This window comes from Glossina fuscipes, unplaced genomic scaffold (assembly GCF_014805625.2).
Source record: "Glossina fuscipes isolate IAEA_lab_2018 unplaced genomic scaffold, Yale_Gfus_2 1, whole genome shotgun sequence".
NCBI lineage: Eukaryota > Metazoa > Arthropoda > Insecta > Diptera > Glossinidae > Glossina > Glossina fuscipes.
This window is the reverse complement of record NW_023998415.1, coordinates 14343116-14356259: the sequence shown is the minus strand read 5'-3', so window position 1 is coordinate 14356259 and position 13144 is coordinate 14343116. Positions and strand designations below refer to the sequence as shown.

General features: G+C 32.0%; 1 protein-coding gene across 3 annotated transcripts; it reads left to right on the top strand.

Moving 5' to 3' along the window:
* The first annotated feature begins 1396 nt into the window (after nt 1–1396).
* On the top strand, nt 1397–12144 carry LOC119631784 (centrosomal protein of 135 kDa). Of its 3 annotated transcripts, XM_038024282.1 has the most exons (15): nt 1397–1570; nt 1772–1898; nt 1965–2105; nt 2169–2392; nt 2461–2962; nt 3165–3245; nt 3310–3955; nt 4028–4238; nt 4301–4416; nt 5237–5362; nt 6170–6323; nt 7487–7593; nt 11326–11593; nt 11687–11872; nt 11943–12144. In XM_038024282.1, the coding sequence occupies exons 1-15, from the start codon at nt 1397–1399 to the stop codon at nt 12102–12104; spliced, it is 3225 nt and encodes a 1074-aa protein (XP_037880210.1). In that variant the 3' UTR covers nt 12105–12144. The 3 variants fall into 3 exon arrangements, with proteins under 3 accessions (XP_037880210.1, XP_037880211.1, XP_037880212.1); XM_038024284.1 differs by lacking the exon at nt 1397–1570 and having other exon boundaries at nt 1693–1898; XM_038024283.1 differs by lacking the exons at nt 11687–11872; nt 11943–12144 and having other exon boundaries at nt 11326–11605.
* Nucleotides 12145–13144: the final 1000 nt, after the last annotated feature.

The following is a 13144-nucleotide window of genomic DNA, read 5'->3' as shown; positions in this document are numbered from 1 at the left end:
TCCAATTCAGAAGAACGCATATCATTGGTATGAATCACTTGCCATTGAGATCTTACATGTTACAAACGGCTTTCAAGCTAGACTGGGAGAAGGATTTGAAATAATACATTCCCTTTTAACGACAGTATTATACCATTTTTTCATTTTGATCGTACGAGTTATCGTACTGAGAAGTAATTTGGCCCTACTCTTGCTAACCGTTTTGAGTTTTTTTAAGCCATGAAATTTAAAACTTTTAAAGTATTCATATAAATAAAGATGAGAAGAGATATTCATACGTTTGTCCTCACAATTTTCATAGGTTTTAGCAAATACACGAAAATCACGCTGCGTAGCATACTCAAATAAGTTGATTTCAGGATTTGAAATGCCTTTGGCACCCTAATCAGCAGCCTTATCAACAATCTGATTATTAAGTACTGTTTGGCCAGCAGGTTAACGAGTTAATTCAATACCACTCTCCAACCATCCTCAATCTGATATTTTTGTCAATATTATTCAAATAATAATCCTCAAGGGAGCCAAGCTGACGTTATATTAGATTTAATGGATGCTATCCTATAGGGAACACTTACCAAAAATGCAGAAGTAAAGAAGAAAAACAAAAGCTCTTGAGATTATTTTTTAATGTAAACAATAGCACGTGCATGGATATTGTAAACAAAAATTAGAATTTGCAACAACAACCACACACGGTACTAGCTTTGTAAAATTTATAGTTTTAACAGGGTTGCTTTCTACCGTACTATTTACGAGTGAAACATTCTACATTTTTACAGCGTTAATAGAAAACAGTCTTGAAGACGCAAAATCCAATATCTTTTTTTTTTTCAAAGTTTTCCTTTATTTTGAAGGCAGATTTTTCTTTTACTGGGCTAACCTGTATATCATATCCTGCTTTTACTACTTAACCAAAATTATAAACAAGTGCAATATTTTTAGTGCGTGAAGTCAAGCGTTGAGTGACATGTAACTTTTTAAAAAGCCTACAGAAAGTAAACAGTCTTTATTCGAATGTTAATGATGCGCTTATTAGCACGTTTGTTGTCAGTAAATAATCATTTATTTATTAAAGATTTTCGAAATTTTTATTCGTTCATTTAATTTATTAATTAATTTAATATAAAAAAATGAATTTATCAGAAAAACTTAAACTACTATTCGATTATATGATTAAAAATGCCACATTTCAGTTTTATATTCCGTTCCGTTTCTCGTTCCGTTCCGTTCTTGTTTGGTATTTTCACAGTTATTCATTTTTCATTTTTTAACAATTCGCAGCGGTCTATAAATTACCATAAAGACAATAAACCGCGCGCTGTAATTTGTCTGTTTTTTTTTTTGTAATTTGTTAGAAATATTGTATAGCAATTTATAAATTTTAATATTTGCAAATATGTGTACTAGTGACAGCATTTTTAAAAATCTGCGACAAAAGCTAGATGTAATGGGCTATAATCAAACGTTGCCTTTGGCGGCTGTACCAATTGTTGGTGCTGTGTTTGAAGATTTAGTAAAAACGACGGAGAGTTTAAGGGATTCTAAAAAGCAATTAATCGAATTATTGGAGGTAGTTGAGTGAAGACATTCAGTTTAACTAATCATATGGTCATTCTGGTGTCCTATTTAAATACATACATATAAAAATACACACATAAGCACACACAACTCTTTTGTTAGTTATTTATCATTTACTTTAGTGCATACGTTATTTATAAAGCATTTAAAGTTCGTTTGCGTGAAGGCATTTATAAATATTATTGTTTTGAAGGAAAAATCATCTTGGGAACTAGGTGTTGAGCCGTATAAGTGTGATAATTCACGTTTGTTGACAGAATGCAATCAATTACATTTACAGTTAATTCGACAAAAGGAAGGTTACGAGGAACAAATAAATGGTAAATATAAATGTAATAAGAAAATATATATTTATATAATTTATTTTATATTTTTATTTCGCTTAGAACTTCATAAAAAAAATCGAGAATTAGAAACCGATAAATCGCATTTGCATAAGCAGTGTCAACAATTGCAAAATCAACTCGGTTCAATACAATCCAAAACAAATATTGGGGTTGTGAAGAGTGGCGCGAGAGTAGATAAAGGTAAATTAAAAATGAATAAAAGAAGAGAAAGAATAATAATTATGAGAATTCAATTTTTTATAGGTAAAAAACCTTTTATTACTGCTGTACGAAGTGGTGATATGTTTTCGTCTGCAGTAAATCTCTTACAAGATCACAATATCGATTTGCGGTGTACTAAATGTAATGCTGGTTTTTATCACAGACATGACGGTGCTACGCAAACAAAATCATTAGAGAAGGATGCAGATAAATGGGAAAACGCGAAACTAGAATTAATGGAGAATATCAAATTTTATAGAAACAAAGTAATTAAAGAAATTGCATCTTTTTTTTTTTTTTTTAAATTTTTGTTTTAATTAGGTTTTCTTTTTAGATTGAAGCTCGCGAACGTGAGATTTTACGGTTAAATGAACTGCTTTCTGGAGGGCGTGCGCCTAACATTTTGGCCCGCGAGTGTTGTTATAAAAATGTTGGTAGCCTTAATGAAGACATAGATTTATTGCAACGTGAAAAATTGGAGAGTTTAGCGCGTATCCGTGAATATCAGCATCAAATGCATGAAGCTATGCGAAGAGCTTTAAATTTGGAAAAATTCAATAGAGAATTGCAAAAACGATTAGACGAATTAAAGGATGCCGCTTTGTCTGTGGAAACGCAAGCGAATAATGAGATAACTCAAAAGGAAATGGAAATTGAGCAATTAAAGCAACAACTACAACGCTTACTTAATAAAATCAAAGTGCAGAATGAAAAGTGTAAAGAAAATCAAAAAGATGAAAAATTGCAAAGAAGTAATCAGAGCAAAGAGGTGCAAGTGTCCGTACAAATGGAGAAACATCGTTTCAATGAGAAATTAAACGAATTGACGCAAAAAGGTAGGTATAACATTGTTCCCTAAAATTTCTCGCGTTTTGAATTTTAATCTTTTTATGAACAGTTTGCAGTTATTTTGCACAAATTATCCTCAAAGCTTTCATTAATTTAAATTCGAATTATTGAAATTTATTTTGCATGAATTCTTTAATAAGAATGATGTGTGTTCTTAAACAGTTTAGAAATTTACGTTTTTTGTTATAGAGTCCGAGCTAAGAACTGAGAATGATCGTTTAGTTAAGAAACTGACTAAATTAAAAAACAAATTGCAAGCCTCACATAAGGGTAAATTTAATGGAATTTTATGATTAAATGGAAGCATTGATAAATTTTATTCTTTCATTTCAAGAAATTGAAGATTTGCAGTTACGGCACTCTCAACATTTAGATGAAGATAAGATACGTTTAAAGTCCGAAAGGGATTTTTTTCAAAAAGAGTATTTACGTGTTCTTAATAAGGTAGGATCAGAGAAAGAAATCGATTTTCTGCAATCGCAAATCAAATCAAAAGATGAAGAACTACGCGTACTAAGATCTGAAATGTCTTTAAAAGAAAGTCAAGCGTTGGTTCCGTGTGTGAAAGGTAATATTGATTTTGACAACTTACCCACCTCGCTGCCATCTTCAGCTAGGTCAGGCGCCTCTACAGGCAGTAGTGATTGTGTACAGGCGGTAATTTTAAGAGCTGAACGTGAGCGTGATTGCGCTCGTAACGATTTAGAAAGAGTGCGTTGTGAACGCGATACTTTAAAAGAAAAAATTCTTAGTATGACAAAAATGCACGATGAGCAAATACAAAAAGTTCAATGTCGAAATGAGGAACTAAATCGTAAGCTTCACCAAGCGGAAAGAGAAAATCGTGACTTAATTTCAGCGCATAAACCCAGTGAAATTCAGATTATTCTATTAAAAGAAGAGATGGATACTTATAAACAACAGAACAATAAATTAAGAGAGGAAAACAGTAAATTACAAAGCACATACAATAGCTTAAAGTATGTCGCTACATATGCAATGTGTATAAATTTAATTCTTTTTTTTTTTTCGTTTTGTTGTTTCGCACGAAGGCTTCTACACGAGCAAACCGAACGTTCATTAAGCGATAGTCAAAATAAATTAACATTAAGCGAAAGCCAATTAGAATCGGCCCAAGCCCGTTTAAATGCCGTAGACTCGAACCGTGAATCTTCGCAGCAAGAGGCCATACAATTACGTACAGAGGTAGCGGCCTTAAAACAAACTTATGTTGCTTTGGAACGAGAGAAGGATAAAATTTTAGTAAGTTTAACGTAACTAAAACGAGTATCTCGCTTTATCTTTGATTAAAAAAAATTTTTTAGACTCAACTCGATCTTAAGACTGAAAAAGCTTATCAATTAGAATATGAATTGAAAGCCAGCAAAGAAAAACGTAATCACTTGGAAAAACAAGTACATGACTTTGAGCAACAGCTAAGGTAATTTTCAAAGAAAGAAAGTCAAGTTAATTATATTCGCAATAATTCTCTATCTTATATCGCTTATTGCATATCGGCTTGAGATTTTATTTTCAAATATATAATCATGTGTTATTTTGCAAGTTTTCATTATGGAATATCTAAAAAAGGATTTAATATAATTTAAGTGGAGATAGAACGTTACGTATTATCGTAACATCTAAATGTATCTCTTGTCAAGTTTCCTAAAATCGTAATTATTTAGGATAGTTCTAGCAGAAGAAAGCAAATTGTTATCTAAAATATGGAAAGGATGACAGAAAAGTCTTTTTAAGGACATCAAGAAAAACGTAGAAAGCATTTAAAGAAATTCACTATAATTGCGGGTATTGCTTAAAAAGAAAGTTACCTCTTAAATAAAAGATTTCGTAAAGTTTTTTTTTTTTTTCATTAACCGGCCAAATCGATTAGTGATGCATTCTCCCGCTAATACATTGTTGTTCAGACTACATCGATGATTGGATGAATTACATGAAATTTTGTACAATTTGTAACAATTGTCTTTAATATATCGGATACCCGGTTATGTAATAGTTTCAGTTTTTTTTTTTTTTTGCTTCTTTTAAGACGAGAATATGTATGTGGTCATAAGCCTAAAATTTAAAAATCTCAAAATTTTAAGTACGTTATTTGTGTTTAAAAAAACAAAAATTATAATTTTTCTTACGAAAAGGCTTCAGCGAAATTTACCGTGGCTTTAGCCTTAAACATGCCATTTTGCTTTAGTTATTATGATAATATATTAACAAAATCAATAATTTTTAATTATTACTTATATTAGCAAACTTACTACTCAGACACATGAACGTGATTCAGAATTAAACGAGAATTCAACTGAAAGTAAGAGTTTACGTGAACAGATTGCTGCCTTGAAAATCAGCCGAGAACAAGCCATAATGGAAAATGCGTAAGTCGAATTTAGTTAAATTCATTTTACTCTCTTATAATAGTACCTTGTTTTACATGCACTTGCTTTAACTGCATATTGTGTAAATAGGTTCACTATGTAATTTTCATATGCATCGCAATAATGTGCTCAAAACGAGAACATTGCAATGAGTTTGTGCCAATTTATAATTTCAGATACATTCAAGCAAAAAAACACTATTTTATTATACAAATAATTACATTACAACAAATAATTTAGTGAAATTTGTTTAAAGTGTGTGAGTTTATCTTTCTGTTTTTGTGTCAAATTAATGACTTATAACGCAACATTGCTGTATGCTTTACTTTCATCATTAAATTACCCTACACCAGCCTACATTTATTCATACGACGAGTCTTCGAAATAAGCGATTGAAAAAGTGGTCCAATTCGAACCATTTTTAGTAGCGTTCATGCTTCAGTCAAACTATGGTCTACGCCGTAAAAGTTGAACTTAGTGAAAGGGAAGGACTATTTTTCATCCATAACACACAGTTTGAGGATCTACATTACGGTTTTTAAAAGTATCCACTCTTTTTCTAAAATCTCTTGTTCCTGCTTTCATGTTCAAACATCAAGAAATTCCATTATTATATAATTTGTAACGATTAAGTCAAACGTAACTTTCTCGCTTATTTTTCCACATATACATATATGCATATATACATACATGCATACGTATTTACATACATACATGTATACACATATACATACGTACATACATACATACATACATATAGAAATCGGTGCTAACCTAATGCTTTAAAATTTGTTATTCATATGTTAGACACCTAATGAATAATTTAGCGGAGAGCCAAGCCGAAATAACAACCTTGAAAAAGCTATTAAAAGATTCTGAAGGGGAAATAATGCGTTTAAAGCAACAATTACGTCAATATGTGCAAGAAATTAAAAAGGCCGAAGATCTTTTGATGCATAAGGTAAATAAATCTATTATTATTATTATTATTATTGTTGTTATCATTATTATTATTCATTTAGCCAGAGAAATAAATTCCAAGATTAAAGTCTTAAAGCACTAGCATCTAAGCTAAGCTAAGTTTTATTGAAAACTCTACCAATATATAAATCTCAACTATGCCGTGTTACAACACCTTTAACACTTGAAAAAATAAATTTTTTTTTTAATTGGCTCAAATGAATTTTTAAAGATAGGCAGAATAAAGGGGTTTTTATTTTTTAAGTTAAACTTGTTTTACACCAGTTATATTTTATATTACTGAGCTCATAAGTTATAGAAGCCTCGTGAGAATGGCTCCGGTAATGGATGATTTTTCCAAATCTCTCAAAAATAGTACGCAAATATATTTCTGATAATCGAATATTATAATTTGATATTAGTTTGGCTAAATAAAATCGGAATAAAGGAAAAAATAAACGCGTTTCTTAAACCGTTACAGTGATTCCCTCGTTTACATTGATTTCTTATGCCAAATTATCATTTACATGTGCGAAAAATCGGCACTTATTGGTTATTGTGATAGCTATGCCGTTTGCGATTTTTAATAACAAATACCTTACTGATTATCATAAGCAGAACATTTTTGTGTTGGTTTAAAAAAGAATTAAGAAAGAATTAGATAACGTGTAACAATACCCTAGTGGGCATTCGCCCACCCTTAAATGCCCTATATCGTTTTACAGTTATTTACCGTTATGTACCGACTTTTCCAAATAAACTTTCATGCGGTAAATGATCCGCGATCTGAACCTTTTTCAATTCGACTCGCCGTGGGACCAAAGTAAATCAATGTACCGAATGGTATAAAAAATATCTCAAAAATTGCGGTCTGTAGGTTGAACGCCCTCAAAAACCAGACGGACAAGCGAATTTATATCGATTTGGAAAGTGAGTGATTTCGAATCGATCGGTATAATAAAAGGTGAGTTTATCTCCATTTCTTCTGGGCGTTGCATATATGCGTCCAAATTTAAAATGCTCCCCCAACCACAAGTAGACTAGGGTATAATAATAATAATGATAATTATAATAATAATAATAATGATATTAATTTACTAAACGTACTACAAGCCTTTTATTTTAAATCTACATAAGTGTACATATTTATATAAATTTTTTAAGGAAAAAGAACGCGAAGAAATGTTGGAACACTATCGGAGTCTGTCACATGATGCAGTTATGCTGGAAGGCAGCAATCAGAGTCTTGAAAATGAAGCAGCGGAATGCAGGTAATGTATGATAATTAAATTGGAAATTACTTAAATGATTATTTGATTTATTTTCATTCTTCATTATATTTTTATTTTCATTAATATTACTTACCTCTATTCGTCGTATTTTGTGTTATGAATGGTGGCATTCTTATAAAATAAATGGAGAAACTAATCGTCATAATCGCTGCTCTAAGGGTCTAAATAGTGTGATTTTATCTACAAAGTTGAGAGTAAGCTGAGAAATTCGGATTTTTTATCTTATTCGCGCTTAAACAAGGCATTCTTACTAAAAATGAAGTGAAGGATAGACTTAGTGTTAAATTAAAAAAAAAAAAAAAAAAAGACATACATACGATAAAATAACAGGCAATGTACTGTTTCCTACTAAGTGCTGGGATTCAGATTCTTTACGCAAATGTTTAACTAACTTGTTGTGTCTAGTTTGTTTATTTTCGAAAGATAGTTTTCTTCAGTTTGCAAAATGTTTTCTTACCTGTTTCCTATGTACCTATCAAATAATGAACGGTAAGATAAATCTATCAGACGACATGTACTTCTTCATATGAGAAGTGATTGCGGCAATTGAAGCCATGCCAACGCAAAAATATTCGTCAATTGATAAATGAATTGCCATTCGATTTATTCGATCAATCATTTCAAGATTTAAAAATATATTTTTGACTAATGATTTGTTCAGTGTTCTTATCAATGATTTGACAACCTCCAGTCACAATACAAAAAAGCATCTATATGCTGATGATGCGCGAATATATATTTTTCACGGCCGCTGTGTCTTATTGAGGACTTTGTCGACCGGGTAAACAATAATCTCTGCAATATTGTCCATTTAGTCTGAGGAAAACCATTTACGACTTAATTCAACTAATACCAAAGCCATTGCTATATCGCTCGGTGGTTTGGATGTTACTTTCCTACCTATGTTGCATTTGTCAGCGTTGTTTACAATCTGAATTCTAGATTAAATACATACTGTAAGGATTTGCAACATTTTAAGAAAGCTATGTTTGTCGTCTCACTATTACACCCAGTGAAACTAACTTGAAACTATTATAAATAAATGCGTTTTAATCCGAGTCATAACTGGCAGTGCTAAGCCACACGGCAATCCTGATTATGCCCAAAACAACCAATTATGCGTTTGTCATAAACAATTGCGCTAGATATCTGTATAACAACAGCAAATATGATCGCATATCTGATCTTTAATTGTGAAAATTGGAATTAGATTTGGTTTCGTACTTAAATGTTTATAGTCTTATCATTATTCATAAGATTATTTTAACGCAAGAGCCCAAGTATCTATGACAACTTGACGTTTGTTAGATTTGATAGACTTACGAATGTGATTTTGCACAGAACACAGATACTCTGCATCATCCAGACAACTTTTTTTTTTAATGCTACATAGTCATGGAGCAGCTTATCTCGTAATGCCAAATCGATTGTAAATGTTTCTTGTTCCAAGAGGACGATTAACTGTCCTTTTCGCGGATATAAGGGTGATTGAGTTTTTCATTTCTCTCGTTTTCTCTTATTACTTGTAGTTGCTATCGTATGTATATTCATATTTTAAGTTTCAAGTTATACGAGAATTTCGGATCAGTGACCATTGTTAAAATGCCTTTGTAGTGTATTATGTAACTGAATTGCAATAGACTAATAGTTTTATTGAATTAGTCGTTTATCACAGTTTATTAGCTATTAAACCGCCTGTAGTGGTTACCAATTCTCCGAATCTATTCTCAAATGAAGAGAACGCTGACAAATTATTACTCAAACAGGGCGAGGACTATTCAGAGCGAATAAAATCAAAAGGACATTAGCTCTAAGCACAAGGGAGAGTACGCGAAAGAATCAAGCGATAAGAAGGAGGAGAAAAAACGTATTAAGGAGGGAATTGAAAATATCTTCGCTTTTGAATTATTTCATGTGCTATCAATATTTAAAATTTATTTCAAAAAGCGCGAAAGCAAAAAATTGTGCCTACCTATAAATAGTGTTACAAGCAGCAGCAGCAGGCGCTGACACAACTCGAAAACTGTTTTACATTAAATGTGTGTTAAATAATAATTTCTTTCCTTGGATACTTACTTGGCAGCTAGCAGAGCACGATGTCACCTTGAACCTTAGAACTTAGAACTTTTTTTCTCCCATTTTCCATAGGGTAGTCATTTCGGACCTTTGTCAGTATAAATAAATTACAATTCAATTTAATTGGAGACACAAACGAAACAATTCAGAATGCGTTTGTTTGATTTATAATTAACGATATGTCAATCAGAAATTCTATAAGGCATATACACATATATAAATTATCGCAGTCCTATAAGCTATTTCCTGTTGCAATTTTTAACATCGTAAAAATGAATTAAAACACCAATCAAAATTTGAATAATTGGATTATGAAAAAGAGGTGTTTCACCGCCCTATGCAAGGCAAGCAGTCTGCTATGTCTGCTGAGCACGTTGATTGTGGCAGAGCTTTCCATTCGAGCTGTTACCTTGAGCGTTGGCATGCAAAACTTTGCGTCTATTAGCCACTATAGTGGGCAGATATCTGCAGCAACAGTTTCATTCGGTTTTAGCAGCTCGTCGTAATGCATTACAGCATGCTGATCCCCTCATACGTGCAGTAAAATTTTATGATCGCAAATATTACGTTTCGGTGTCGATGGCTCTCCTGGACTAACCCATGAATTTTTGCGCTTTGGATTGTCGTACCTTTCATCGCCATCGCCAATCAAAATGCGTTACAGGAAATTATTCTTCTTTTTGCCTGACAACCAACGAAAGCAAATGAAAGTAACGAATATCGAGTGTCTGTGTACACTGAATAATTAAAATTATACGAAATGGAAAATTATCAATTTATATAGAGAATGTTCGACATCGTCGAATTTAACCGTTATGGATATTAATATTTCGCATTGCTTTAGCACTTTCATCAATATGTGTCGATGATCAAAACTCATGCAAGCACCTATTACATTCCAAATAATAAGAAATGATTAATTTTTATACCATAGAACACCACTTGTGGCACAAAGGTGTATTAAATCTATTTAGAAGAGATATGCCGATCCATTCGAAATCATTTTTCGTATCGATATAAGCTTGTCCGTCTTGCTTATTATATTCACCTTACACTCTCGTCTCAATTTTTGATTTATTTAAATAACATTTGGTTAGCTAGCGTCTTTTGGTTCAAGGACGAAGACTATTGAAAGTGGTTCAGATCAAATCACTTTTTCGAACACTTTCTATATTTTGAAAAGGCGACAAATGGATAACTCTAGGATGATGTGTAGGGCATTTAATAATGGGTCGCGCCATATTGCACTGTTCTTATATTTTATATTCTTTCATAACAGAATATATGAAGTATGCCTACGTTTAGCATTAATTTTATTTTGTTTCTCGTTCTTTTGTAAATCTATATAAACTATAGTATTATTACATTTAACTGCATTTTTCTCATCTTTTCTCCTTATAGTAGCGGCATACGGTGTCGTTGTTGTTGCTGTTGTTTTAAGAATAAAGCTTTAAATGTTCAATAAACAAAAAAAAAAAAAAAAAAAAAAAAAAAAAAGAAAAGACTGGCAATTGTGCCATATTTATATTGACAATTTGAGCCATAGAGACAAGCTATAAATTTTTAGGCAAAATATTTACAAATGAAAAATGTATTTTTTTGTTTTTGTTTGTTTTTTTAAATTAAAACCTATAGACGCCAGTTAAATGAATTGGAAAGTGAAATTCATATTCTAAAGAAAGAATTGTGCTCTCGCAATAGTTTAATAACTGAATTAGAGGATAAGCTGACCTCACAGCAAGTGCATAATACATGCTTGAAACAAAAATTGGAAGAATCGTTGGATGAGCAACGTCTATTGGAAACCGATTTAACCGCACGCAAAGAGTTGTGTAAAAAATTGGATATAGAGAAAGATAAGCTAAATGCTGAGCTAAACGAATTAAACGATGTACGGAAAAATGTAAGTTTTTAAGATCAAACATTATTTGCAATTTTGCATAGAGAGGCAGGCGCCAATGTGTAGGAGTAATCTAATTATAATTTTCATATTTAGTTGGAAGCAGAAAATGAGAAGTTAAGACTAGAGATCGAAAGGACTGAGAAAAATAAAAGAATATCATCCGAGACGTTGGAGGAACTATTGAGTAAAACCCGTCATGACTTGGAGGAACAAATCAAAATGGATAGTAAATTAAGTCAGGAATTATTGCGTTTGAAAGAAAGAAATGAAGAATTATTGGTAATTTTTAATTACTGTAAATATATATATATATATAGCATTTGTTTTGCGTAATATTTTTCTTCTCTAGATGGAACTTGATGTCGAACGACAGAAACGGCAACAGCATGAGACTTTAATGCGCGAATATCGAATACAAAATCAGGAGTTACGTCATACCCTTACCGATGATCGTTTTCATCAGGCCCGTTCTCGCGAGCAAAGTCCACGCTTTCATACGAAAACCTTGTGACATGGAAAAATAATAATTTTCTGTTTAACTATAGTTGCTTTTATTTCGTTAAAATTTCACAAAAAAGTTAAAATTGAAAATACAAAAATATAATTCTCAATTCTAAATTCATTTACAAAATATGTGAAAGTTAGTTTAATTTCTCGACTGCGACTACTACATTCATGCAATCGACAATACTTTTTATTCAAAGCAAAAAAAAAAAAAAAAAAAAAAAAAAAAAAACAAAAATCTTTGCCTTTTGTCTTTGCAAATTGACAGGCTTGACCTTTGCCCTTGTAACAATTGCCCTCCAGGGTACGTATATAGGCATCATACATGCAAGGGCAATGTGTAAAAAGAGGGCACTTGATCATCTAAACCGGTATGGTTATGGGGCCAAAAAATCGTAGCGACAGACACGGATCGCCAAGTTGGATTTAATGCACCCTAAGAAGTAAAAGAAAAAATTTTTACATTTTATCGATCGCTGTAGATTTGGTTAGATATATTAACCCTTTGCACTCGAGGGCTCCGCAATGGAACCATTTAAAATTGATCTTCAAACTCGAGGGCTCCGCTACGGCGACATTGTAAATAATTTGCAGTTCTTAATATAAAAACAAAATCAAATCGTAAAAACTAGTATTCGGGTGTTTTGTTGATGGTGACAAATGACGGTCGCGGTTCGCGGATTGTAATACGAATGAAAAACAACTTCGAATGCAAAGGGTTAAAGCAGCGCTAGTTTCTTTGAATATAATTCAACTGTTGTACTAACATTGAAAAGCTATATTGATTTACGAGACCCTCATACTTTAACTTCAGCTACAACTCATACTAACTACTAATTTACTCACAAAACTCAGCATCTTCGCAAAAGTTGAAAAGTTTTCGCACCGCTCATTTAGACAGATACCGCGTTCCGATCAGCTTGTTCAACTAAAAATGACACTTTATTTTAATGAACATATAAAAAGAAAATACGTTTTTTTCTTACCTATCTTTTGTCGATCTTTTACTTAGGTCTCTTTGTAGGATATCTCTATTTGTAGTTTTCT